The sequence below is a fragment of the Ornithorhynchus anatinus genome, unplaced genomic scaffold (genome assembly GCF_004115215.2).
Source record: "Ornithorhynchus anatinus isolate Pmale09 unplaced genomic scaffold, mOrnAna1.pri.v4 scaffold_264_arrow_ctg1, whole genome shotgun sequence".
Classification (NCBI taxonomy): Eukaryota; Metazoa; Chordata; class Mammalia; order Monotremata; family Ornithorhynchidae; genus Ornithorhynchus; species Ornithorhynchus anatinus.
Genome location: NW_024396743.1, coordinates 1,779,054 through 1,805,651, shown reverse-complemented (window position 1 = coordinate 1,805,651; position 26,598 = coordinate 1,779,054). Strand labels below are relative to the sequence as shown.

Below are 26,598 nucleotides of genomic sequence, written 5' to 3'. Positions count from 1 at the left end.
GCTGATGATGGTCGTTCCCGTCGGCGGCCCCCTCCCCGGGGGCGGCGGGGTGGGGGCGGCGGGGGGGGGGGGGGGTCGGTCTCTAGATGGACTCTCCGCTCAGCAGGTCCCCGGGCAGCAGGGTGTTGAGGGGGGTCGGGCTGCCCACGACCCTGCCGTCCTCGGCGCTGGGGGGCCCCCACAGGCTGCTGGAGTACTGGGGGACCCCGCCCCACAGCAGGTCGCCGCCGCCTTTGCCGCCCAGGCAGGGGGCGTTCCAGTGGCCCGCGTCCCCCCGCACCAGGCCGTGGGCGCCGCCCGTGGAGCCCAGCCGAGTCTGATTGGTTCCAGTGTTGGACTGCCAACTGGAGGTGGGCGGCAGGGGCTGGCCTTGTGCTAAGAAACGGTTCACCTCTTCCTCCCCGGCAAACTCCGCCAAGATGGTAGTGTTGCCCAGGACGCACCTGAAGGTGGGAGAGAGGCGACCGTCAGTCTGTCGGTCACCGGGGACGCCGCGCGGCCGCCCCGGGGATCGACCGCAAACCGTGGCGAGGGAGCCGGGGCCCACGGGGCGGCGGGGGGCGGCCGACGGCACCCCCGAGAGGCCCCGACCCCTGCCCTCCGAGCCGGGGGGCGCGGACCGACGGGCGGGCCTGGGGATCTCGGGGCGCTTCCCCCAAACCCGCCCGACGTCGCTCCTCTGAGGCCCTGGCGACCCCTCCCTCCCTCCCCCTTCAGGGTACTCCAAGCCCACCGGGCCCCGGCCCGCTCGCCGCACCGGGCAGACCACTTGGATCCGGGTCCCCGGAAGGGGCCCAACTAGAGGGGGTTTACCCCCTTTCCCCAAGGGGAGCTGGTTTTCCGTTTCTAGCACCTCTGGGGGCCGAGGGGTGAGAAGAGATAAACGATTTCAGCCTCCCCTCACCTCCCGGACTCCCCGGCTCCAGTGGCCCCAGAAGCCCACGGCCCACCTTTCTCCGCCCACCGCCCCTCCCCTCAGCCCCATTTGAACCCGCTTCTCCACCTCTAACAGCCGCCCCGCTTCCTCCGGCTCAAGCCGCCGCCGGCCTCCCAGCGGAGGGAGAGCGCCGTCTGGCTTCTCCTGGAAACCGCCCCGGGACTCAGCCCCCTGCGCCGCCCGTGCCCGGGGCTCAACCGCCGCCGCCACGGAGGGATCGGGAGCCCGCGCGTGCGAGGGAGGGTGCGCGCGCGACCGAGCGAGCGGGGAGAGACGGCATCCGACGGCGGCAGGAGGGAGAGCAGAGAAGAACCGTACATATGCAGAGACTTCTGGGCCTTGGCGGCTTCCTCCTTCGAACTGTATCGGACCACGGCGTTCCCTTGAGTCAGGTTCAGGTGGAATGTGATCAGAGGACCGTGTTGTAAGCACAGGGTCCGCAGTGTGGAACCATCAATCTAAGCGAAGGGAGTGGAGCAGAGACAGGACATCACTTGGTCGGTCCGGTTCTGGGGGCGGGGGGCGCAGATCTCTCCCCCACAACCCTCCCGAAACCCCACGCATGGTGAGTCGACTCTTTCGGCCTCACAAACGTGCTCGGGTCTCCGACACCGTCCTCGGGGATGTGCCAAACGCCCATCGGATCCAGGTGAGGGTCCGGGGGCTTTGGGGGGGAGGGGCGAGGGGGTGCCCCCTCCCCAACTCCCCAAAGCGAAGCTCGAGCCGCACCGACCCAACGGGGTCTGGCCCCGGCGCTCTGCCGGGCAAAGCGCGGTGTTTTCCAGACAACCTGGAGGTGGGTCGGGGGCAAAGACCACTCGAGCCGCCTCTCCGGACACCGGCTCACCCCATCGCTAGAGAACCGCTGGGGACACTGGCACTGGAGACCAGCTCGGGGCGGGGAGGGGTGGGGGGTGGGGTGGTGTGTGTGCGTGCGCGCGCGTGTGTGTGTGTATGCGTGGGTCCATCCACTCCACCAGCTCGGAAAGCCCAGCACGGGACTACTTCAGAGCGGCCCCCGCTGCAGCGGACGAGCCGAGCGCCCGGTCCTCCCCCTCGGCCGGTTACCTGGGGTGTCAGGTTGCGCAGGACCAGCCAGCTGCTTGTCCTTCCTGAGCTGTCAGTGCTCCAGGCCGAACCTGAAAAACACGTCTCCCGTGAGGCGAGGGGCCGCTGGGAAAAGCGCCTGTGTGGGAAATCCGCTGAGGGGCTGGGGGCGGGGGCAGTGGGAGGGGGAGAACGGGGAAGAGCTTGTTGGACATCAAGGCCTGGGCTCAGAGGTCCACTAACTCCCTTACGCTCTCCCAAGCGGTCGGTACAGTGCTCGACAAACACCCCCGATAGATGGATGCTGGTCGGGGGTCGAGCCCTTCCCTCCCGTGACGGAGCCTGGGGACGGCCTTTCCCTCTATGAGTTGTGAGGGAACGTTTCCGCTCTCAACCTCGGGAAAGTTTCCGCTCAACCTCGGAAGTCTCTAAGGCCCTCAGGGGCAGGGCTCGGGTCTACCTGCCCTACACTGGACTCTCCCAAGTACTCGGCGTGACCGACGGATGGACCGGGCCGCCGGGGCAAAAGCCAGAGGACGCGGGGGACGGGGGCGGACGTACCCGAGGAGTAGGAGCTGGTCCAGCCCAGCGGGCCAGCTCCCCAGCTGGACGATGGCTTGGTGTTGGTCAGGCCCGGAGGCGGTCTCGTGGGGGCGGGAGTGTTTCTGGGGACCTTCCAGAGCTCGTGAGACAGAGAGGCTTGGGTGTGCGAGGCGGCACCGGAGGACCAGGTGGATTTGATGTCCGACAGTTTACCTACGATAGCAGAGGAGAGTCCCGGGCCGCGCTCTCTTAGACGGACCGTTTGGGAAATAGTCTGTCGGAGGGTCCTCCGGCCTGCCTGGTGGCGGCGACCTCCCCTCCGGGACATAACCAGGGTTCCCCCCGCGAGTGCTCACCGGCGGACTATTTTCCACGGGAAATGCTGCCACGAGCCGGGGCTCTAGCCGTGACTCTCCTCTTCCCGTGAAGCCGAGTGGAGGGCCAGAGCGGGGCCAGGGTCTCCCACCCCACCACCCACCTCACTGCCCGCGACCATGCCCGGCTCCCAAGAACTCTAAGGAGGAGCGAGGTCAGGGGGAAAGAGTCCGGGCCTGGGTTCGAGACCCGGTTCCACCACGGGCCTGTTGTGTGACCCTAGGCAAGATGCTTCACTTCCCCGGGGCTCAGTTTCCTCAACCGTAATGGGATAAAATATCCGGTCTCCCTAGCCTTGTGACTGCGAGCCCCCCACAGGCAGGAGCCGGGCCCGACCTCATTATCTCATACTACCCCCTGCGCTTAGCACGGCGCTGGGTGTATTTAAATAAGCCTGTAAATGCCACATCTACGATGACGACTGAGACTCTGGGCCAAAGTGCAATACAATAGTAGACCCGTGGTTCGGCAGAGTAGAAACTGAACGGTATGTACCCTCTCAGAGGGAGAAAAAGTCTTTCATTTTTAACGGGGCATTTTTTCTAAGGAGGATCGAGAGAATGGGGCCGGGACCGCCGAGAACGGATGAGCCCACGTAGGTGCAGGGCGAGGACTCTAACCGCCGGAGTCCATGACTCCCCGACGGCAGACAGAGCCTCCCTAAGGCAGGTAAACGGGCCAGACCGGGCCGGAGTCAATGAGAGCCTCTGGCTGGGAAAGCTTCCCCCGGCTCAGAAGCTCCTTACGGGTGACGCCCCGGCCTTCCACTTCGATCCCAGTCAGGTGCTCGGGAGACCCTCCGGTGGGCTGCGTTCGACCTTTCCTCCACTTTCCCCGTGGGGGATCCGGGCCAGGCTGAAATCAGGGAAGCGGCCACTGGCCGCCCAAACGGGATCCCACGAGCTGCTCGTTCGCTGGGACGACGCACGGTGCGTTTTGGGATGGTCACATGGCCTACGGGCAACCAGCGACCCAGTTTGGGTTTTGACCAGGGCCTGCTCCGCTGGGTGACCCTTCCCTGTTCAAGCGAGGGAGGGCTGGTCCCGCTGGCCAAGGGTGAGCTCGCCAGGGCCTTTATGCTCTCGGCTCCCTCACCTTCCCTTAGACCCCGCAGGGAGGCGGTTGGTGAAGACGGCCTCAACCGCCTGGGTCACAAACCCGGCGCTTCGCATGGGCTGTGGGAAACAGAATGGGCCGAGGGCATCCTCCAGCGCAACAGAGAGAGGGACAGCAGGCATGCGTGACCGAGAAAAGGAGAGAAAAAGGCACCCTGCTGAGCTTGGAGCTGACCGAGAGATTTCCGCTTCCACCTGATAGGCTCGACTTCAGCTTGCCACTTAGGCACGCTTGGCCTTTTGAAAAGAGCACCCGCTCTGAGGTGGAAGCGCCAGTGCTGCCCGAGGGCCCGTGGGCGGAGCGAGCCCGGAGGCCCCGCTGGGGACCCAGAGGCGGGAGTCGACCCCCAGGCCCGCCCCGCCACAGCCCTCTCCTCACCTCCACTTTTGAGAAGATAGCGGTTAACGTCCTGGATCGTGGTATTAATGGTCGGGCCGGTGGGGACGCTTCCGGGAGTGACGTCGGGGTCGTTCTCGGGGTCGATGTTCTGCAGTCCTTTCCACGGCACTCCAGGATGAAACTCTGTTTAATGACCACAGAAAGGGCGGGCTGCCGACCAACGGTGGCACCAGACTTCCCGCGGAGCTCGGCGGTCTGGGCGGCGGCTGGAGGGTGCCACCTGCCATCCGCCTTCGCACCCCCCACACCCTCCCCGTGCTCGGGCACATCCTCAGAGAAGCCGGCCACGAAGGCCGCTTCCCGACGCCCACGGGACCCCCGGGCCGCTCAAGCTCCACCTCCCGCCTGCCCCAGATCGAGAGAAAAGGCCCATACGGTCGCCTGAGGGGAGCCCCCTCGGCCCCGCCTCCGAACTGCCGGCCCCGCCCGAAGCCCCTGGCGGCTCCCCCCGCCCTTACCCGGGGGCCAGCTGATGCTGGAGCCGTTGGAGATTTTCTCATTGTCGGATTTGGCACGTGACCAGCTGTGGGGGACGGCGACGGGAGGGCTGGCTGGCGGCTCGCTGTTGGGGATCAGGTCGTACCGGCCGAAGGAGTCATCGATGGAGGCCTTACCCGGAGGCCCGATGCTTAAGCCTCCGGGGATAGCACCTGGGGGGACCGAGGGAAACCCATCACCCTAGAGCCGGCGCCTGGCGGCAAAGCTTCAGGGGAAGCGGTGCGGCCTGGCGGGAACAGCCCGGGCCTGGGAGTCGGAGGGGCGGGGTTCTCATCCCCAGTCCGCCACTGGTCGCTGTGTGACCGTAGGCAAGCCACTTAACTTCTCTGGACCTCAGTTACCTCCTCTGTAAAATGGGGATTATGACCGTGAGCCCCGAGTGGGACGCAGACTGCGTCTGACCTGACAACTCTGTATCTATCCCAGCTCCTAATACGATGTCTGGCACAAAGGAAGCGCTTCACAAATACCACGAGAAACACAAACACACGCAAAAAAAAAAGCGAAAGAAAAAACCTCCAGCAAGTCATTTGGCTTCTCTGGGCCTCAGTTACCTCACCTACAAAGTGGGGAGGAAATCCTACTCCCTCCTATTTGGAACACGAGCCCCTTGTCGACCGGGGGCTGAATCCAACCTGATGATCCTGAATCCACACCAGCGTTCGGTGCAGTGCTTGGCACAAAGGGATGCTTAAGTAGCATTAAAAAAAAAAGGCTGAGGAGCAGCCTGGCGGAGTGGATGGCGCATGGGCCTGGGTGTCAGGAGGTCATCGGTTCTAATACCCTCTTTGCCACTTGTCTGCTGTGTGTCCCAAGGCCTTGGGCAAGCCGCTTCAGTTCTCTGTGCCTCAGTTACCTAATTTGTAAAATGGGGATGAAGACTGTGAGCCCTGTGCGGGACAGGGACCGTGTCCAACACTAATTAGTTTTTATCTGCCCCGGCTCTTAGTACGGTGCCTGGCACGTAGTGAGCGCTTTACAAATACCATCGTTATTGTCAATATTCTGACCCTCGGGCCTCCAGGTGGCTCCCCCCGAGACGCGCCCACCCCCTCCGCACCCCGTGAGACGTACCGTGCTTGCTGGGGTTCTGATCAAGTGGAGAAGCAGCAGTGGACAGACTTTCCATCGAGTTGGGGTGAGTCCACTGAGGAAGGCGAGATTGAGACTGAGGGGTGTCCTTCACTGATAAACCACCAGTAATGTCCAGGCTGTTTACATTCAGGTTGGGGTTCAGTCCGGCTGCAAGCACACAGACCCCTCAGACGAGAAGCGAGCAGGGCGCCAACGGGCACCATCCCGCCGGAACCCCCGAGCCGACGGTCTGGCCGCTTCGGCACATCGGAACCCAGAGGGGAGAAACCTCACCACCTCTTCCAGCTCCCCCTTAGCCGACGGTTACCCTGGGCTGGATCCGGCCGGTGACGCCCGGCTCCCCCCTCCCCTCACCTGGGATGGCCCTGTCTGGCCTCCCTTCAGGCGGTGGCTCTTTCAATCATTTCCCACTCAATCCGCTCGCCCCCTCCTACCTCACACCAACCCAGCCCACACTCTTCACTCCTCTAACGCCAACCTGCTCACTGGACCTCGACCTTTCTCGCTCGCTGCCGACCCCTCGCTCACATCCTGCCTCCGACCTGGAACGTCCTCCCTCTTCACATCCGACAGACCACCGCTCTCCCCACCTTCAAAGCCTTATTCGAATCCCACCTCCTCCACGAGGCCTCCCGTGACCAAGCCCTCATTTCCCCTACTCCCGCTTTGTCCCCTTTATCACCCTACCCTCAGCACTTAGGTACGTATCAGTGTTTTAATGTCCGCCGCCCCCTCCGGACCGGCCGCTCCGAGTGGGCAGAGCGCTTCTACCGACTCCGTTATACCGTGCTGTTCCGAGCGCTTAGTATAGCGCTCTGTCCACAGTGAGCGCTCAATAAATACAACCGACTGGCCATGACTTAGGCCACCCCGGGGTACCCCCGCTGGACCCCCTCCCCCTCCTGCCCACCACCTTCCAGTGACCGCCACGTACCCAGGGGGTAAGGAGCAAAGGTGTTGGGTGAAGACTGCTGCTCTTTGGTCTGCAGGTCGGGTAGGCCGGGCCCCTGGGGATGGGGTGAGAAGCTCTCCATGGCTGATTTGCCTGCAGAGGGGTGCAAAGATAGGTGCGGAGGGGGGGGCGGCTGCTGCTGCTGCTGCTGCTGCTTCACGAGCAGGGCCTGGGCCAGCTGGCGCTGGTGCTGCTGGATCTGCTGCTGCATGTTATTGATTGTACGTGCAACCTGGCGACAGGGACGGTCAACAAGCGGTCACTGGCCAAAGCCCACCGACCCGTCCGTTCCACGGCCCAGGCCGAAAACCGCCCCGCCGTCCCCTCCCCATGCCGACCCTCCGACCCCCACTCCCAGCTCGCGACTCGGCTGGCTGTGTTCGCCGCTCCGTTTTTGGAGCACTTGCTCCAGGCGGAGCACTGAGCGAAGGACCTGGGATGGCGCCCGTGGGCAGGGCAGGGTACCGTCGTACTGTGCTCTCCCAAGTTCTTAGCCCAGGGCTCCGTGTGCGGTAATCGCGGGACAGACAGCGCCGACCGATCGGTCGAATGGCCGACCCGACGGGAGGCGAGCGATCGGAGCGGACCCTCTTGCGAGCCGGCCGCCGGGCCTCGACCCTAGGTTAGCGCAGACTAGAGTCCACGTGGGTCGGCGAGGCTGGGGTTCAGGGAGTCGCCCGGATGAGGAGAAGGAAGCCGGCTTACTTGCTGCTCCTGCTGTCTCATGGGTCCGGAAACGTTTCGCTGGGCCTGTAACATCTGCTGCTGGATTTGTAAACGTTGGTACGCCTGTAGGTAGAATTGCAAGAGGTCAGAGGTCTCCAGAGACAGGGCACGGTCGAGCTGCCGGCAGGCGGCCTGTTCGGAAGCGGAACAGGAAGGAGTCCGAGGGGCTCGGCTTCCCGGACGCCAATCGCGGCTGTCCCGTGGGGCGTTTTCAGGGACCTGGCTATTTTAGAAGGAGACGTGGGTCCTTGACCAGGCTTTTTTAAAGTTTTAGAATCTCTAACAAAGAAACCTCGGCCGATACACCTGTTTTAGTGTTGATAATGAGGGCTGTCGGGAAATACTGCTTCAGTTTAAAAGCTGGGATCAAAATCTTTCTACCCGGATCATGCCAACTACAAATAAACAAATGGGGGAGAAGAGGCGAAAACTCTGGGAGGCCACCCCGCCACCATGGGGGGCCTCGAGGCGAGCGGGTCCCTCCAGGCGACGTACTGTGTTTGGAAAACCGCTCGAGCTGCAGGTCCTGATGACCGCCACGGCCCCGACTCAAATACCTCGGGTCCTGCTGCCCCACTGAGGGAGGCTACTTGAAAATGTCTTTTTCTTGCTGTTCCTGAATCTCCTACCCTGGAGAAACGTCAACGGCACGGACCGGTGGAAAGAGCCAGGGCCGGAAGTGGAGAGCGATTCTGGGGGTCTTCTCTGGGTCACCGTGACCTCGGGGGAGGCGTGGAACCACCCCGGACCTCGATTTCCTCAACTGCCTCACGGGGAGAAGGAGCCGGTGGGCAGGGTCTGTCTTTAGAACGTCTTCCCTCTACCCCAGCTTACCCTAACGCTAAATTCCCTGCCACAGTGTGCGGAGCCACGGGGAAAACCGAGCCACTGCCGAGGGTCGGAAGAGCTCCGCTGCCTTTGTTCCCGCCACGTGTATGGCAAACTCACCAGCTGCAGCTGATAGAGCTGGTTCACCATCGTCATATGCTGAGGATTAATTGGCGAGGTTAATAGTGCAGGGTTGAGACCAATGTTTTTTGCTGCAAACTGCAAAAGCTGTGCTTGAACCTGCCCGACAGAAAACAGTGAGTGTTCAGTTCCCACGGTTTCTAGGGGCAGGGCCTGTACATTTCAAGACTCTCAAATCTCCACCCACCCTGGGTGAAAAGGAAGATATGACCATGGGACTTTAGGTAAGTCACTTCACTTCTCTGGGCCCCAGTTACCTCTTCTGTAAAATGGGGATTAAGAGTGTGAGCCCCATGTGAGACAGGGATTGTGTCCAACTCGACTGGTTTGTATCTCCCCCAGGCGCTTAGAACAGTGCTTGATGCATAGTAAGGACTTAGCAAATACATTATTATTATTATTATTAGTAGTAGTAGTATGAGTCTTTTTTCAAACAAAGGCGGCTGGGAGCACCTCCTGCAGGACCCCTAGAATCAACATCCCCCTAGAGAGGGGAACATAAAATCACAGGGTCCAGGCAAGGAAGCGAGGGTTGAGCTCTCTTTCCAGAATCGTAACTCTTTCCCGTCTTTCTCCTTCCTAGCCTCATCTCCCACATTCCCATTAGCTCCAGTTTTACTCCAGGAACCCCAGACTTCTCTCATCCACAGTGACCTTATGGGTCCCGGGACCACTCACCCCTTCTCGCCTGCCCGCCACGCTCTTTTCCAGGCTAGATCCCTCTTCAAAATCTCAAATTCTCTCCCTCTCTCCCTTTCAGACAAGTTGGGGGCGTGGGGAGAAGCGCACCTCTGAGGCTAAGAGCTGCAATTTTCTCTTGCCGGGGCATCTAAGGAGCAATTGGCTGACGAGTCTGTCTTACTCTCAGGCTCGGGGCTCCCGGGCCCCTTCACTGCACCTGGCCCCATCAAGTCCTGCCCAGTGGACCAGAGGCTTTAGTTCGCCTCCACCCGGTCCCGCTCCACCCATCTGCCTTAACCTTCCCCTCCCGCCCCAAACGATCAAGCTCATCTTCTTGTGGTTTCGCCCTTCCACCCACCGGATCTCCGTTTCGGCGGGCCAGATCCCGTGTCCGCCGCACCCTCCGCCGCTCCCGCCCCGGTGAGCCCGAGGAAGCCAGTCTGACCTGAGGGGATAGAAACTGAGGCACTTGAGCACGAAGACTAGGCTGGGATGAGTTAAGAGGTTGCACTGGCGGTTGCTGCGGCTGTTGCATGGTCCTGGCTTGTGCTGCTCCGCTATTGCCAAACATACCCAGATTGCCACTCGGTATCTGTGGGGAGACGAGACGAGATGAGACACGGACGCTCCGGTCACTCTCGCCCAGGCTGACCGTCACGCTGACTGACCTGTGCTCCCCCCGCCGAGACCCAAAGGCATGAAATGCTCCTGGCTTCCCAGCTGGCCCTTGCCCTGTGTTCGCCCACAAGAGCAACCGAAGGTGCGGGGGAGGCCCGCTGACTCTCCCACTCGTGACCCAGTCCTCGGGCCTTTCTCCCTCAGCTTTTGCGGCTGGTTCGGGTCCCTTCCTTTCCCCAGAGCCCTTCTGATATGCCAACTGCTCCAAGAGGTCTACCCAATTAACCCAAACACTACCCCCATACCCACCTCGCTAAGCCCTACTAGTCTCCACTTAATTCATCTGTCGCCCCCCCCGGCTATATGGCGAGCAACTCTGAGGGCCGGGGATCGCGTCTAACCCTTTGGATTTTCCCCAAGCACTTAGTACAGTGCTTGCCCCTAGCAGGTGCTCAAATGCTACTGACTGATTCCGTTGTCTACCTTCCTAGTCAGCCAGTCAATGGACTCAGACCTTATTTTCCCAGAGCCCCGGATGAGCGCTTCAGGGAGTAAAATACAAGTTGCTAGGAGGAGCTGACAGTCTGTGGGCCGAGTGCCGTACTAAGTGCTTGGACAGCATAATGCAACAGAATCGTTAGACACGACCCCTGACCACGAGGAGCTGGCGGCCTAATGGATCCGGTCGGCCCACCAGCCGCTTCAGCGTTCCACCTATCTCCTAAACCAAATACCGGGAACGGAACCATGCCAGGTTCTGTTCTTGTCCGTTTTCTACTCTTTTGAAGCGGCCCTCTGGGGGCCGCCTTCCCTACCGTAAGCACCTCAAAGGCAGGGAATCACACTTTTCCTGTCTCTCCGTCACTCCCCAGGTCAGGGAGAACCTGGAAAATGAGCTCGGCCAGCACGGAGGTGTCGCCCACTGCTTTTCATCTCTGGTACCCATCCTCCGGGCTACTGGAGTTACTGACTCCAGGCGTGGTCCTGCTGAGCCAGTTCAAAATTCTAGACCTCTCTGGCTGAGTGGCACTTTTGGAAAACGAGGCCATCCAAAGAAGCCACAGCCAAAATATCCGTTCCACAAGCAAAAGGGAAATGTGGTGGATTCATCCCACGTGATGAGGGTTAAAAGCGATCAGTTTTCGGTTCAAGAGAAAGAGCGGCCCTGAAGCAGGGACTTTGTTTCCTCCAGGGGACTAATGGCCAGGGAAGGGGTGGGGGCAACAGAGATATTTTTAAGGGGGAAAACTGATGGGCCATCTCACTTTATATAGGCTTCCGCTGGTTTTGATCAATGGCCATTCCAACAGGTGCTCGAGAGCAGCGCTCTGGGCTTTTAGCATACCCCCATTTATCCCCGCCTAGCAGAGTCGCTCCGGGTCTTCGGCGATGAATCTGACACCGAGCACAAGACGGAATAAAATACCCTCTCGGGAGGGGCGAGGGGAGAAGAAGAAGGAGATGGGCTAACTGCATACTGTCCGGATTGCCGGGGGTGGCAGGGAGTGCACTCTCTCGTCTGCTGGACCACAGCTTTGGCACCCCAGTTTCTGAAGCGCCGCCCCGGAGAAGCCTGGGCACTGAACTGCGGGAACCAAGATCTGACCCTATTCCCCACAAGGGAGATCATCTCAGTGCTGCTGAAGGGAGGACAGCCACAGCTAGCCTGCCGGTCCCAGGTGTGTGCGTGTGTATGAGTCCGTGTCTTTCTCTCCCTCTCCCAGCTGCTGGACAAATGCAAGAGCGGAAGCCGGGTGGAGGGAGGGTGACAACCACCCAGGGGGGCTTGTTGGAGGAAGGGAGAATGATTTGCCAGTTCAGTTCTCAAAGAGATGCATTAGCTTCCAAAAAGAGGAAAAAAAAAATGGGGGGGGAGGGGAGGGAGACCGAGATGGGATGGGATAGAAGACCTCTGATCTCTACATACCTGCTCTCCCTCCTCAAACTGGGAACCCCACATGGGCGAGGGACTGTGTCCCGCCCGACTGTCTTTTAGCTACCCCAGCTCACAGTACAGTGCTCGGCACATATTAAGTGCTTAACAAACAGTACCCTTCTCCTTCCCACCCCGGCTCCTGGCTGGAAGGAAGGGAAAAGAGAGATTGAGATGAGCTGGGTCTCCCGGGCCCTTGTCTTTCTTCTCTTCCTCTCACACTGACTGTCCCCAGTTCCCACTGGGCAATCCTGGGGAACGGTACCATGGGGTGGCCAATGGTTTAGGATCTTAATGCCTAGTTCCGTCGGCACGGCCCACCGGAGATATGGCAGAAGGATCGGAGGAGACAGACGAAACAAACCCAAGCTACTCTGCAAAGCTAGGCCTGGGAAAAGTGTCAGGCGACACCGAGGTGAGCAGCGTGGCCTAGTGGAAGAGCGTGCGGCCCCAGGAGTCCGAAGGGTTCTCGGTTTTGCCTCTGGCCTGCTGGGTGACCCGGGGTGAGTCACTTCACTTTTCTGGCCCTCGGTTTCCTCACCCCTCAGATGGGGAATTCGCAACCTGTTCTACTTAAAACTGTGAGCCCCGGGTGGACCGGAGGCTGCTGATCTTGTATCTATCTCAGTGTTCAGTACAGTGCTTGGAACATAGTAAACCCTTAACGTGTACCACATTACCATAAGCTCTGTTATGCTTTTTGCTAGGGGAGTCTCACCTCAGACAGAAATTAACCCCATGCAGAGTGAGTGAGTATACAGAAGAACGAGCCAGGTCATCCCCACTCTCCAGGAGGAAGATAAGCTGCTCTGACCATGGCCGAACCCACGAAGAATTCCTGACTCCGAATATGACTGCCAAGCGATATGGTTAAGAATAGCATCGTCGCTGTTCCCAGAACTGGAGGGCCTCACTCGTCCTTCAATTCCCACACCTCGTCATCTAATCACACCCCTTCCTGCCAGGGGAAAACGTGTGGGTGACGGTGGGGACTCCCAGGAGAAGCATTTGAAGGTTTTTTGTTTTTTTTTTTAAAATGGTGTTTGTGAAGCGCTTACTACGTTCCAGGAGCCATACTGAGCTCTGGGGTAGACAAGAGCCTTTCCGACTTCCTAGCTCACTTAGCTTCCTTCCTCCAGGGCCACTTCTACAGAGATGGAAAGGGAGAACCCCGAGTCTCCGAGCAGCCTTACCTGTCTAGAAGAATTCAAGTTTTGCATGCCCAGCCCGGAGGCAATCCCGCCCAGGGTCTGATTAGGGAGTGCACTGTTCGAAAGGGGGAGCTTCAGGCTTGGTGAAGGCAAAAATGGTGAAGTAGTGGGCTCTTCCACTAGGCCGCCATCCTGATTGGAGAAAGAAAGGGTGAGCTGTGGGGCCGAGACCCCCGGCAGACAGAGCGCCAAAGGGCGTGGGCGGGCGGGGGGGACAGGATGGATATGGATACAGATTTGGAGATCAAAAGAAGATGAGCAACAGGAAAATGGAGAGTGTGGGTCGGGGGGAGGGAGAGATGGGGGAAGAGGAGAGAGGGGAGAGAAGCGGGGCAGGGGGAGAAAGAAAAAAAAAGAGAAACAGGATTTAGAGACTGTTTTTCCTTACTTTTACGGCACTTCATAAATACACGCAGACAAGGTCCTGAATGATCTCCCTGACACTGAACCTGAGCGGGGGAAGGGGCCAGGGAGCAGGGGATGACAGTTTTAGGGTATTTGCTGGTAAGTCGTCACCCCCAAGGGCTCCGGGAATCGGCGGCGGGGGGGGGGGGGGAAGGGGCCCGCGCTCACTTGAAGCACAGGTATCCAAAATGGGCCCCTGCTCCTCAGGGCAGCAGAGGTCAAGACGGAAACAAGAGACCAGCCCTCCCGCACACCCCCTCCTCCCCCAATCTGTCATCGCCCCCCTCCGTTCCCCATTCCCATCGCATCCCACCTAACAGCTGGGCCAAGCTGGAAAGCGGAAGTAAGGGCACCTCTGCCAACCGGCGCCCCTCCCCCAGGCCTGGGCCCATCCAACCCCAGGTTGCCGGCCGGCAAGCCGAGAGGCCCGGACTAGCTGCCCGATCGACAGCCGGAAGCCAAGTGGCCGGGAGACCCCTCGCTAACTGCTCGCAGAGCACCGGAGGCTGAGAAAACACCACCCTCTGACAGCAGGGGCCCGTTGCCGGGGGGGAAAGACCATCGAGGTTGCTGGCCTCGGTGGCCCAGCAGAAGCTGTTTCTGGAACTGGCAGTGTCTGACTCCCGGCCCGGGGCTCAGCCCCCGGGGCCTCCCTGCCCTGGCACAGGCCCGGCGGGGACAGGTGCGAGCCCCCGGCCCAGGGGGCTCCCGCTCCACCGAGAGGGAAGGGGCGGCCCGCGACCTGGACGCTGTCGCCTCCGCCCCTTCGCTCACCTTGTCGAGAAAGGTGGGGCGGTCCATGGAAGACTCTTTGGGGGTTGGGGGGGGGGCGGCAGCCGAGGGGTTTGGTGACCAGTCCGTTGTAGTCGGTCACTCCCATTCCACGCTTGTCCATTTCCACCTTCTTTTCCAGCAGAGCACCTAAAGGAGATGGCGGGGAGATGTCAGAAGGCAGCCGTTCCAACCTGACAACCTTGTGTCTACCCTAGCACTTAGTACAGTGCCTGCCACCTAGTAAGCGCTTAAATAACATTAATGAAAAAAAAAGCCTAGTCTCTAGTCTGCAAGCTACCTGTGGGCAGGATTCGAGTCTACTTTCTTGCTCTACTGTACTGGAATCTCCTGAGGGCTTCAGGAGAGTGCTCTGCACCCAGCAGACAGTAATGTTTCTCCTAAGAGGGCTGCAATCTCATTTGGGCAGGTGGACTGACTGACTGAAATAAAAGAAAAGTTACGGTGCATTTTATTTGATTTTATTTTTTGGCCCGGGGAAGGGCAGTACAGTTTCGTCTCGAATGCTCCATCTCGGTGTCGAGTTGCCCTGGTTCAGGGTAAACTCACCAGCTGCCACATGCGTGGCCGAAGCTGATTTGGCAGGCAGTGGTTCAATTCACGATCAGTCGGTCGAACTTATTGAGTGCTTTTACTGTATGGGATGGTGATTCCCGGGACCAATCCCTCAGTATCCCCTCTGATTCCCCGAATGCGATTCATCATCAACAGGACATGGGCGAGTCTGAGCCCATGACTGGGAAGCAGAGGACCTGGGTTCTAATCCCAGCTCTGCCATCTTTTTTTTTTTAAATGGTACTTGTTAAACACGTACCAGGTGCCAAGCACTGTTCTAAGCACAGGGGTAAGATGATAATTTCAGCATTTGTTAAGCGCTTACTATGTGCCAGGCACTGTACTAAGCACTGGGGTAGGCAGATACAAGTTTATCAGGTTGGATACGGTCTCTGTCCTACATGGTGCTCACAGTCTAAGTGAGGGGGGTAGGACTGAATCCCCATTTTACAAATGGGGTAACTGAGACCTAGAGCAGTTAAGTGACTTGTCCAAGGTCATACAACAGATATGTGGCAGAGCTGAGAGCGGTTTCCCCATCTGTAAAATGGGGATTCGATTCCCGCTCTCACTCCTACTCAGACAGGGAGGCCCATGCGGGACCGGGACCATGACTGACCCGATTACCTACCCTAGTCCTTAGCGCATGGTGAGCGTTTAGGAAACAGCACTATCATTATCAGGTCTTTTTTATGTCTTCAGAGGAATGAAATCTCATTACTTACTCATGGCCTGATCTAGATTCATATTGTTACTCTTCAAGGCCTCTTCAGCTGGCTCTCTCTAGGAAGGAAAACAGATGATTTTTTTTTTTTAATCAACCGCATGGTTTTGAAAGAAGTTTACAAAAGGTGGTGGGGGTGGTGCATGGGAGTGTTTGAAGAATTAACAAGGGAGATATAGACTCAGTCCCAGATCTAGGCTCTTCCCAATCAAAGGCCCCCCGCCTCCCCCAACAGGTCTGGGGGCCGTCCCCAGAAACTAGGAGGAGGGCACTCTGGGCCCCTGGCACTACGTACCGGGAAGCCCATGTCTGTGAGTTGCTTTATCAGACGGTTCATGATCCAGGCCTCGTCTTGCTTACTAGATGTCTTCATGCCCTGAGCAAACCAATGGGGGAAAAAGGGGATTTTTTTTTGGTAGGGGAAGGGGGGAGGGGAGAAGGAGGGTAGAGAAGGGGTGAAAAATTGTGTGTGTGTGTGAGGGGAGAAGTCATCAATCACTTCAAGAAAGAAGAGAAGAACTAGAGAGAGGCAATGGGTGAAGGGAGGGGTGGAATGGTGAGGCACTAAGGAAGAGCTGGACGTTACTGGGCCCACCCACCTAGTCTCAGGTCACCGCTTCATGCACCGGCTCCAGGTGAAAAGCACAAGCCCCCAAACCCACAGTCTTTCTCCCTTCCCTTGTGACTCTATAACGAAACGTACGCCCAGCCCCAGCCTCCCGCCTTCGAATATCACTCTCCCCGCATTGTTCAAACGGAGAATCCACTGGCTTGTAAGCGGTCTGGAGTCAGGGAGCGGGGCTTCTTCTAAATAATCTGCGGACGGGGATCGGGTCTTCTAAATCTTGGGACTGTGTCGACTAACTACAGTGTCCTGGACTCTCCCGAGCACTTCGGTCAGTGCTGTGCACTAAGTAAGCACTCGGTCAATACCACTGAAAGAGCGACACTGTACCTTGCTGGGCGTCTAGCACAGGTACTCATTAAATACTATTCAATCGTATTTATTGAGTGCTTACCGTAAACGGAGCGCTTAAGTAAGCGCTAGGGAGAGTACGACACGACGATAAACAGACACATTCCCTGCCCACAGTGAGCTTACGAGGAGAGGACACTCGACCACCGCCGTGGAGAGAATGGATAAATCGATCGTATTTACTGAGCACTTCCTGTGCACAGAGCACTCTACTAAGCTCTTGGGAGAGTACAGTGTTGTTACAAAGTCGGTAGGCACATTCTCTGTCCACAACTAGAAAATTGGCAAGGCGGGATTCGGTGCTAGACACCCTCACCTAGTATTTCTCCACGCTCATGGCAGTGCCGCGGAGGCAAGCTACCATCACCAAAAAGGCAGGAAGCCAAACCGGGCCGGGAGTGCCCAGAACTTGGGCCGACTGGTCGCTTGGCCCCAGGCGGGTGCCCGAGACCTGTTCCCTACCCGGCTGCCGTGGCCCCCCCGTCCACTACCCGGAGCGTGCCAGGCATCTGGGAGCCTCTGACCTGCCGGGGGTGGTGGACGCCCTCCCAGCCCACGGGCCTCGCTCACCTTAGGAAGTCCTTTCTTCGGGGCGTTCCCCCAGGAACTGCAGGAGGAGTTACTCTCTTGTGAAGCAGCATTATTCCACATATCGCCTTCTTCGTCTTCCCACTGACTACCACTGAGGTTCACCTCATCCCCACCGTTGCCCCAGCCTTCTTGCATAGATTTTGAAGCTAGAGGGAGAGAGGGCCCGCCCGTCCGTCAGATTCGCAAGAAGCCCCGGGACCCGCACCGCCTACCGTCTGCCATCTTTTTATGGCAGGGTGCCCCCTCCCACCATCGACGGTGGCCACCTCCTCTCATCTCCCCCGGACGCCCGGGGCCCAGCCGGCCCTCCGCTGGACGTGACTATTGGTCCTGGGATCAGTCTGACCGAACAGCTCAGGAGAGTGTGTCAGAAAAGAGAGAGAGAGCTCACAGGGAGATCCCAATCCCAACTCCGCCCAAGGTCTCCCAATTCTCAAACTGTCCATCCGCCCACCCATGGCGTTCCCGGGCATCCTTCAGCTCACCTGGCTTGCACAGGGCCGGGGCAGCAGCCGGAGCGCTGGCTCTGGCAAAGGAGCCCGCCGCCTCGGCCGGATTCTCTCCCCAGCCCGTGCCGCTGCTGGGCGGCTTCCCCCAGGCCGACGTGCCGTTGTCCACGGTGGCGGAGGGGGAGGAGGACGACGAGGAGGCCTCTCCCCAAGAAGCTTCGGCCTTCGAGTGGACGTTGGGCATCTCTCCCCAGCCCGCCGACACTGAAAGGTTGGAACAGAACATACGGTGTGGAGAGTGTGGCGGCACCTCGACTCCTAGATACCTGCCGGTTAAATTCCATCCCCGGGGGGCTTGTTTGCTGAGGGCACAGTCCGGCCCAGAAACACATTTGGTCTAATAAAGCTGGGGGGCACCTTTCCATCTGCTTCTCCCAATATGGCCAAATCAACTCCTCCCGTTGCAGAACCCGCTTTAGGACACATTGCACCAAGAACCAACCTCCCGAGAAAGAAACCCGAGTTCGTCAAAACGGTCCCCAGTTTTTTTGAACAGGGAGGCAGCGCGGCGTAATGGAGAGCGCTCAGGAGCTGGGAGTCAGGAAACCTGGGATCTGGACGCTCTGGGGCTACCGGGCCCCCGTGAGACCCTCGTGCCCATTGCTCAACTTCTCACCAACAGGCATCGTGGTCCAATCTGATTATCTTGAATCCCCCCCCACAACCACCCGCTCTTAGCGCAAAGTAAGTGCTTCCTGCTTATGAGAAGCCGCATGACCTAGTGGAAGGAGCACGGGCCTCCCAGGCAGAAGGACCCGGGTTCTAGTTCCGGTTCTGCCACTTGTCTGCTGTGGGATCTTGGGCAAGTCACTTCACTTCTCTGGGCCTCAGTTCCCTCACCTGGAAAATGGGGATTAAGGCTGTGAGCCTCATGTGGGACGGGGACTGTGGCCAACCTGGTTAGTTTGTATCTACCCCAGGGCTTAATATAGTGCCTGGCACACAGTAAACACTTCAATACCATTAAAAAACCGAAGAACATAAAGCAAACTGATTCAGCGTGGCCGAAGAGGGCACGGAGGCTGCCTGCCCCCGCCCCAGGGAAGGTGAGCCACTTGGGTGGCCAGGTCAGCTGGCCACTAAAGTAGGGCTTGGTGGCACCCCCCCGGGGGTAGCGGGGGTGACGGACCTCAAGCCTGACTTGAGAACTGAAGTAAATTCTCTCAGACATGAGAAAAACGTCCCCCCAAAAGTTGTTTCTTTTTTGAAGGCTAATTTACAACACTATCAATCAATCAATGATATTCACTGAGTGCTTCCTGTGTGCAGAGCACTGTACTAAATGGTTGGGAGAGTTGAATATAACAATATAACAGAGTTGGTAGACATGTTCCCTGCCCCCTCTCCCAAATGGGTCTGATGATTCCCTACTATCAGCCGGGGGTGGGGGCGGGGAGAGAAGAGGAAGAAGGGGAGGAGGAGGAGACGTCTCAGAGGCCTTAAGACACCAAAGAACTGAATTCACTCACCAATGTTACTTATCGTGACTTCTTGTCAATTTTCACATGGATCAAATGAGTTTAGGTTTGTTTACCTAGCGGGTTCGTTTCTGTCCAAGTCCTTCCAGCAGGACTTAATAATAACAATGTATTTGTTAAGCGCTTACTATGTGCCAAGCACTGTCCTCAGCACTGGGCTAGACAAAAGCTAATCGGGTAGGTCAGAGTTATGAACTCCAATGTAGAGACCCTGGAGAGAAAAGGCTGGACGCATTTTCAGTAGCAATTTGAAAACACAGTCTTGCATAAACGACAATCTATGCCTACGTGAGAACATCAGTATAAATAGCAGGCAGCTCATCACCCATTTAAATGGTGTAATCTTAGACGAGAACAGAGCACTCTCAATTATGAAATTTATTAGACCTCTGAATAAAAATTCCCAGGGTCCATGTCCCTCGCTGGTCTTTATTCTAATAAAATGCAATAATATTTGATTAATGACCACAGACTTGTAACGTGTGAATCATTTTGAGCGAAACGCTCCGGCTGAGCCGTGCATTCCACAAATTGATACCAATAACAAGGGAGTTTGCCCTAATCAGTTATTGCTGGCAATAACTGGCAATGGTGTTACTTGTAATTACACGAAAAACAATCATACATATTAGATAAAAGAGCCGCTCAGAGCTATCTACGGGACCAAATTAAATCAATCAAATGAGCCAAACTGATAAAAGCCATGAGTGCTCTGGGAAACAAAAAAATAATTTCGGTCTTTTGCATTTCTCTAAAATGTTTTTTGCTAAGCGCTTATGATGAGCCAGGCACTGTACTGAGCACGGACGCAAGCTAATCAGGTTGGACGCAGTCCATGCCCCAAGTGGGATTCATGGTCTCAATCCCCATTTTACAGATAAGGAAACAGAGGCCTAGGGAGGTGAAGTGTGATTTGCCCAAGGTCACAGAGCAGACAAGTGGTGGAGCGGAGATTAACACCAGGTCCTCTGACTCCCAGGCCCAGGATCTTTCCACTAGGCTGTGCTGCTTCTCAAAAGATCATTTTGGCCAAAGACAGACCCTCTGCGACACTATAGACTTAGCAGGTATATTCAACGGCACCCACCGCTACAGTTTGGAGGTACTCTGCGCGTGCATATTTCAAATTCGAACACATACATTTATTCCTGTAGGTGGGGGGGCGGGCGGCGGGATGTTGAAACTACAGATATCCAGACTATGGGGTGACCCAAGTCACCTGGTCCTTGCCAGAGTCCAGAAACATATTAGTATGCGGGAAGGGGACTTTCTCTCGATTTTTGAAAATGAAAATGAAAAACATCTCGAAAATGTTACTCTTCAAAACTTTGAGAAAGATGGAAGGATGCCTAGGTTAAAAATGAAAATAGCCATTCCCCCAACCCCATTTTAGCTGATGGGGACAAATGACGGGTGCATTGATATCGCAGTGTCTTAAAAATGCAGAAAAACAGGCTAGATATGGAGATTCGAGATGCGTGATTTCTGAAGGGTGGAAATACCTCAGACGATATTACAACGCATCAGGAAAATACTTCCATTTACGAGGACAAACCTCCTCCTAGAGGAGTTCATTCATTCAAGGGAGGTTTCAGAACGGTAGGGGTTTTTGTAAAATGAGAATTACTGTACCAATACCGACTTGTATCTCTGAAGCGTCTCTGCAGCTCTCAGGCACGTTAAAGAGGGGCAAGAATGCGATTTTAAATTAACCAGTGGCACGCCTGATCCATTTCATCCAACCGCTTAACCAAAAAGCTCAGTTTACAGTGCCCTCGTGATGATTAAAGCAAAAACTGGACACCCACCACCTCCACTGCCCCCCACCCCCCCAAATGATAAGCTTTCCAAACAGCTGCCTGGACAACAGGACGAGAAGGGAGGCAGGCCTACGAAAGACGGCACCAGGGTCAAGATGAAGATGTTCACTCCGCCCAGGCGAGGTAAGATAAAGCTCTATTGAGGCAGAATCCATTTCTGACCCCTGAGATCCCTCCCCTCTCCCCACCCCAAAACCAGAGAGCGCTCGTCGGTAGATGGAGCTCTTCCCCATCATTTCCGGGCCCATTGTTCTCCCCGGTAGATGCCACGGCGGCAAGGAAGGGGCCGGGCAGGGCCCCCGCTTCCCTTCCGGTGCCAGGGGAGGGGGCGCAGGCGGCGAGGTTGCCAACCCTCAACGGGGGAAGCCCCACGGACACTGGCCCGAGGGAGGGTGCGAGCCGGACCCCCGAGCCGACAATATCCGATCCACGCAGCGGGCATTTCAACGTGCCGCGGGGGTGCCTGACGCAGCAACGTTGAGGACCAGAAGGTCCAGGGAGGTGGAGGAGGAGAAAAGGAGAGGAAGAGGCAGGCGGGCTAATGGACGCAGTGACAGCTAGCTGCACCTGGGTGGGAGTTTGAGTGCCTACACTTGGCCAAAAGTGCAGAAACAGAGGCCTTGGGGTATTAAAGCAAATAAGAGGGGGTCATGGCCAGGGAGAGGATCGGGATGTGGGGGGGAATCTAGCTCTCGCCCTTCCTTTCTGGGTCTCCCCTGGCCTGGCCCCCTCGCCCGCTCACCTGGGGTGGGAGAGGTGTGATGGAGGCTGAACATGCAGGGAACTCTGCCGCCCAGCCTTCTCGCTCAGCTGGCAAGATAGAAGCTGCTGCCCGCTCAATAAATACGTTTGAACGCAATAGAGGCAGCCACTTTCAGTTGTTCTCTCCCTGCTGAGTTTTGGAACAGCATTTTTCCTTCCGCCCTTTCTCCGGCTCCAGCCATTTAAAGCCTATTTTCCTCCTGCTATTTTTACCTCTTGCAAGAAGCAGTAATAACCCTTTCTCCCCTCATCACTTTTTTTTGATGGTATTTGGTAAGTGCTTATTTATGTGCCAGCCACTGTATTAAGCGCTGGGATCGATCCAAACTGATCAGGTTGGACACTGTCCCTGTCCCACAAGGGGCTCCCAGTCTTCATCCCCATTTTACAGATGAAGGAACTGATGCTCCAGAGACCAGTCGCCAAAAAACCTGATTAGGAAAAGACCAGCTCTTTCAGTTTAAAGCCCAACATCACTTGGGTCATTGCCAGGAAAGGGGTGGGAGAGAGAGGGACCTCCCGGCCACATTTCTTAAATAGAGGAATGTCAGTTTCTCCAAGCACTGAATGGCTTTTTCTGTAAAGACCTGGGGTGGCTTTCACTGCTCAGGGGAGGCGTCACCCCTCAAGGAGGAAAGAAAAGCTAGGAATGCTTTCGCCTGATTTTGCAGCTATGGAAGTTGACACTTGCTGAACTCGCAGGTCTCAATCAATACTCAGTTTTACCGGTTGCTGGAATTACCAAGAGATTAGCAAAACGATCCTAATTTAAGGGTCCGATTTCAAAGGGTTTCTTCAAAACAGGGACCCTGGCCAATGCATCCTTCAATTAGCCATGCAAATCCTGAGCTGCAGCTTGATGCTGATAAGCGAACCCTCAGCCTCTGAGAGGTACCAGCCAAAAATACCGGAGAAGCAGTGTGGATTAGAGGCTACAGCCCAGGCCTGGGAGTCGGAAGGACCTGGGTTCTAATTCCAGCTCTGCCACATGTCTGCTGTGTGACCTTAGGCAAATCACTTAACTTTTTTGGGTCTCAGTTACCTAATCTGTAAAATAGAGATTAGGAGGGTGAGCCCCACGTGGGACAGGGACTGCGTCCAATCTGATTAACTTGTATCTACTCCGCTGCTTAGAACAGCGCTTGGCACATAGTAAGCCCTTAACAAGTACCATAATTACTATAATTATTAAAAGCCACTGCCTAACAAAGGAAAGAGTTTTAAATTGCTCCAATTTCCTTCACTTCAGCTACCTGTGTCCTAGAGAGGGAGGGAAACCGTTAATGTCCCTTTAGGGGAAGGAAATAATCCATACTGAGAAGCAGCATGGCTTAGTGGGTAGGGCAGGGGCTGGGGAGTCAGGAAGACCTGGGTTATAATCCCGGCTCTGCTACTCGTCTGCTGTGTGTCCTCGGGCAAGTCATTTCACTTCTCTGGGCCTCGGTGACCTCAACTGTAAACCAGGGATTAAGACTGCGAGCCGCATGTGGGACGGGGACTGTGTCCAACCGAATTAGTTTCTATCTACCTCAAGCACACAGTACCTCGTAAGTGCTTAACAAATACCGTCAATAAGAAAGAACGAGTCTTCGAAACTGCATTTTCCCATCCTACTTTTGTTCCTGTCCACATCCCGAAGTAGAGTTGGGAGGCACTTTTTGCTCTTCCTCCTCATTCTCAGCCCCAGCTGAGGTGTTCAGATCTAGGCCTCCCTGCACAGCTGGCTCCTTAAGGGCCCGGGGTTTGTGGTCACTGACTCCACCATACTGGGCTCTGCCCAGCACTCAGGTCAGCGCTCTGCACACAGCGAGCGCTTGATATATACCACTGAACGATTATGGGTCGAAGGACTTACGGGGGAACGGCCCCGGCCAGAAGGCCGGACATCCCGGGTTCCGGTGCCGGCCGTGTCGCGGACTGGCGGCGGGCCCTCGGGACAGTCCCTCACCCTCTCTGGGTCTCCATTTCCTCATCTGTAAAATGGGGACACTAACCCCTGCCTCTCCCCCACTCCCAGGGTTGCCGGGATGTGGAGGCGCTGAGGAAAAAAGAAAACGCTTTATGTCACGCAATCACCCTAGCCGTCCCCTAACGGTCGGGGGGCTGACCTCCCGTTAGCGGTATCCCAGCTGATTTGTGGTATTTACTGAACACGGAGCCCGGTACCGAGTGCCCGGGAGGGTCTGATCCAACAGAGCCGGTAGGGGTGCCGGCAGCTGCACCCGGCCTGCCTCTCAGGACGAAGTCGCCCCCTCGTCCGACAAGGAGAGCTCAGCGACGCTCTCCCGCCGAGGGAACTGAGAGGGAACGAGACTCCCGCCCCACCAGGACAGACAGGCCCCCCGCGCCCCGCTGCCACAGCCGAAGGGCAGATACCCCAGCAGACCCTCTCAGAGCACCCGAGGGAGGACGCGGTGTGTCGTACCTGGTCCGAGCAGCGGTGACCTGTTGAGCTGAGTGCTCGACTGGTGCGGGGCCGGGCTGTCGACCGCGGCCGGGTGGCTGTTGGCGGCGGGGGGGCCGCCGGCGGGGCCGCCCTGGATGACGGGGTTGTTTCTATCCCACATGTTTACGGTCTTGTTGGTGTAGTTGCTCGGGTCGCCCCAGGCCGAGGTACCGTCGTCTATCTCCATCTTGCGTCGGATGGACGGAGGAGAAGGCTCTTCCCACCCGGTGGCCTCGCCGCCGTCCTTCTGCTTGGCGGGCACGGGGCCGCCGACCCAGCCCGAGCCGCCGGTCTGCTTGACCGAGGCGGCCCCGCCCCAGGTGCTCACGCCGCAGTCCGGGGCCTTGCCGGCCCAGCCCGGCTGGGGGCCGGGCTTCAGGGACTCGCCCCAGTTGGGCCCCGGGTTCCCCTTGGTGCCGGTGCCGCCGCCCCACCCGCCGGCCCCCGGCCTGGTGGCTTCGTTCCAGCCGGCCCCCGGCCGGCCGTCGGCGTCCCAGCCGGCCCCGCTGTTCTTCTTCCCGTCGCCCAGGTGGGCCGAGCCGGAGGCCGCCGGGTCTGCCCAGTCGCCTCCGCCTCCCCCTCCTCCCGAGGTCCAGCCGGGATTCGACTTCTGTCCATCTCCCCAGGTTTGAGATTTGGGTTTCTGAGGCTCTCCCCAGGTGGGCGACTTGTCCTCCTGGCTGGCGGGTCCGCTCCAAGTGTGGCCGCCCTTGGCGGCGGCGGCACCGCTGACGGCGGTGGAGCCGATCGAGTCCCCCCACCCGGCCTGGCTGTTGGCCGCCTTGGGGCCGTCTCCCCAGCCGGCGCCGGCCGGGCCGGCGGGGCCGGGGGGCGCGCTGGCCCACCCGGATACTGAAGAGGTATTTGTACCGTTGAGGACGGGCCCGTCGTGCTTGCCCGCCCCGGGGTTCGAAGGCGGAGGGGCCACGCAGCCCCAGGCCTCCGTCCCGTTGTCGTTCTTCCGCTCGGACCGCGGGGACTCCTCGAACTCCCAGGCGGTGTTCTGCTTGACCGGAGTCTGGCCCCAGCCGGAGTTGGACAGGACCCGGGGATCGAGGTCGCTCCTCGGCAGCTGGACCGGCCCCGGGTCGGGCGGCCCCCGGTCTCGCCTCCGGCCCTCGCCGGCCCCGTCTCGGCCCGAGCCGGCTTCCCCGGGGCCCGCGGGACCCTCGCAGTTCCCCTCGCAGCCGGCGGCGCCCGGGGCCGCCGCCGCCGCCCCTCGGGTGCGGCCGCCCCCCTGCTCGCCGCCCTGCTGGCCGGGCCCGCTCGGGCCGTCCCACCCCGGCGACCCTCGCCCGTGGCCTTCAGCGGGGGAATGCCGACCGGGGGCCTTGCCCCACTCGCCGTTCGCCCCGCTCGCGGCGCTCCTGCCGGGGTGGCTCCAGGCCCCCGAGTGCCCGCCGCCGCCGGGGCCCCGGCCCCACGCCGGAGTCCCAGGACCCGCCGGAGGGCCCGAGTCCCAGGCGTTGGCTCCGTGTCCTTCCTTGGGCCCGGCGCCGCCGGAGCCGTTCGGTTTAGCACTTTGTGCCGAGTTCACAGTGTCTCCGTTCCCCTGGCCGAACCCGGAGCTGCCGTTGCCCGCGGCCGGGTGGGTGGGGTGGGCCGGGGCCACCCCCCAGGCCGCGCCGCTCCCTCCGTCCCCTCCGCCGGCCGGGGGGCCCGCTGAGCCGTTAGCACCGGGAAGGCCTGGCAGGTGGGGCGGGCCCCCGGCCCCCACGCTAACTGCCACCCCCCAGTTGGGCAGTCCGTTGCTCTGCATTGCATTGATAGGGTTGGCCAGGGGGTTCGCGGGGTTAGTGTTATTTGGTCCGTCAGTGTTAAGGTTCTGAGGTTGTACGCTGAAAGACACATTCTGAGACGCGGACGTTGGTGCTTCTGTGCTCTCTTGGGGCAGCAGGCTGCCCCAGGCCCCCAGGGGGCCCGCCGGGCTCCCGTTCTGCTGGCCCAGGCCCGGCCCCAGGGACCCGGCCGGGCCGCAGATACCGGCGGGGTGGCCCGTCCCCGCGGTCCCCTCGTGGCCCAGCACGGGCCAGGCGGCCGGGTTGGCGCTGGGGTTCAGGTTGATGCCCCCGTTAGAGCCGGCGGCCCCCCAGCAGCCCGGGCCCCGCCCGTCGCCCGGCGCCCCTTCCGGCTTCCCCTCGCCGGCCGAGCCGTGGGCCGGGCCGGGGCCCGCCCCCGCCGCCGCCGCCCCCCAGGCTCGGCCGGCGTGGCCGTTGTTGGCCCCGCCCGCCCCAAGGGCACTCTGGGTAGAAGGGCTTTGGACGAGTGCTCCGTTGGCGCCATTATTGCCGTTCGGTTTCTTTGTATGTCCAGTGAAGTGGCCTTGGGCGCTCCCTGTAGCCATGCTACTGGTCTCTGAGCCACAGTTGGAGGCAGAGTCAGTGTCCGTAGTACATTCTGAGGCAGATTCCGTCTCAGTTCCTGGAATGGAAGGCCACGC

The 26,598-nt window shown here is 58.8% G+C and overlaps 1 protein-coding gene across 1 annotated transcript; it reads right to left on the bottom strand.

The window, feature by feature from the left end:
• Positions 1-73: 73 nt before the first annotated feature.
• TNRC6C (trinucleotide repeat containing adaptor 6C) lies at positions 74-26,598 on the bottom strand. The gene is given in 19 exon segments (XM_029056813.1): positions 74-443; positions 1,256-1,395; positions 2,006-2,076; positions 2,546-2,740; positions 4,397-4,540; positions 4,876-5,067; positions 5,990-6,157; positions 6,945-7,194; positions 7,668-7,751; positions 8,637-8,756; positions 9,784-9,930; positions 13,083-13,232; positions 14,280-14,333; positions 14,335-14,426; positions 15,578-15,635; positions 15,872-15,952; positions 17,123-17,289; positions 17,629-17,856; positions 24,138-26,598. Coding segments are annotated over 19 exon segments (5,067 nt in total). The 5' UTR covers positions 26,503-26,598; the 3' UTR covers positions 74-82.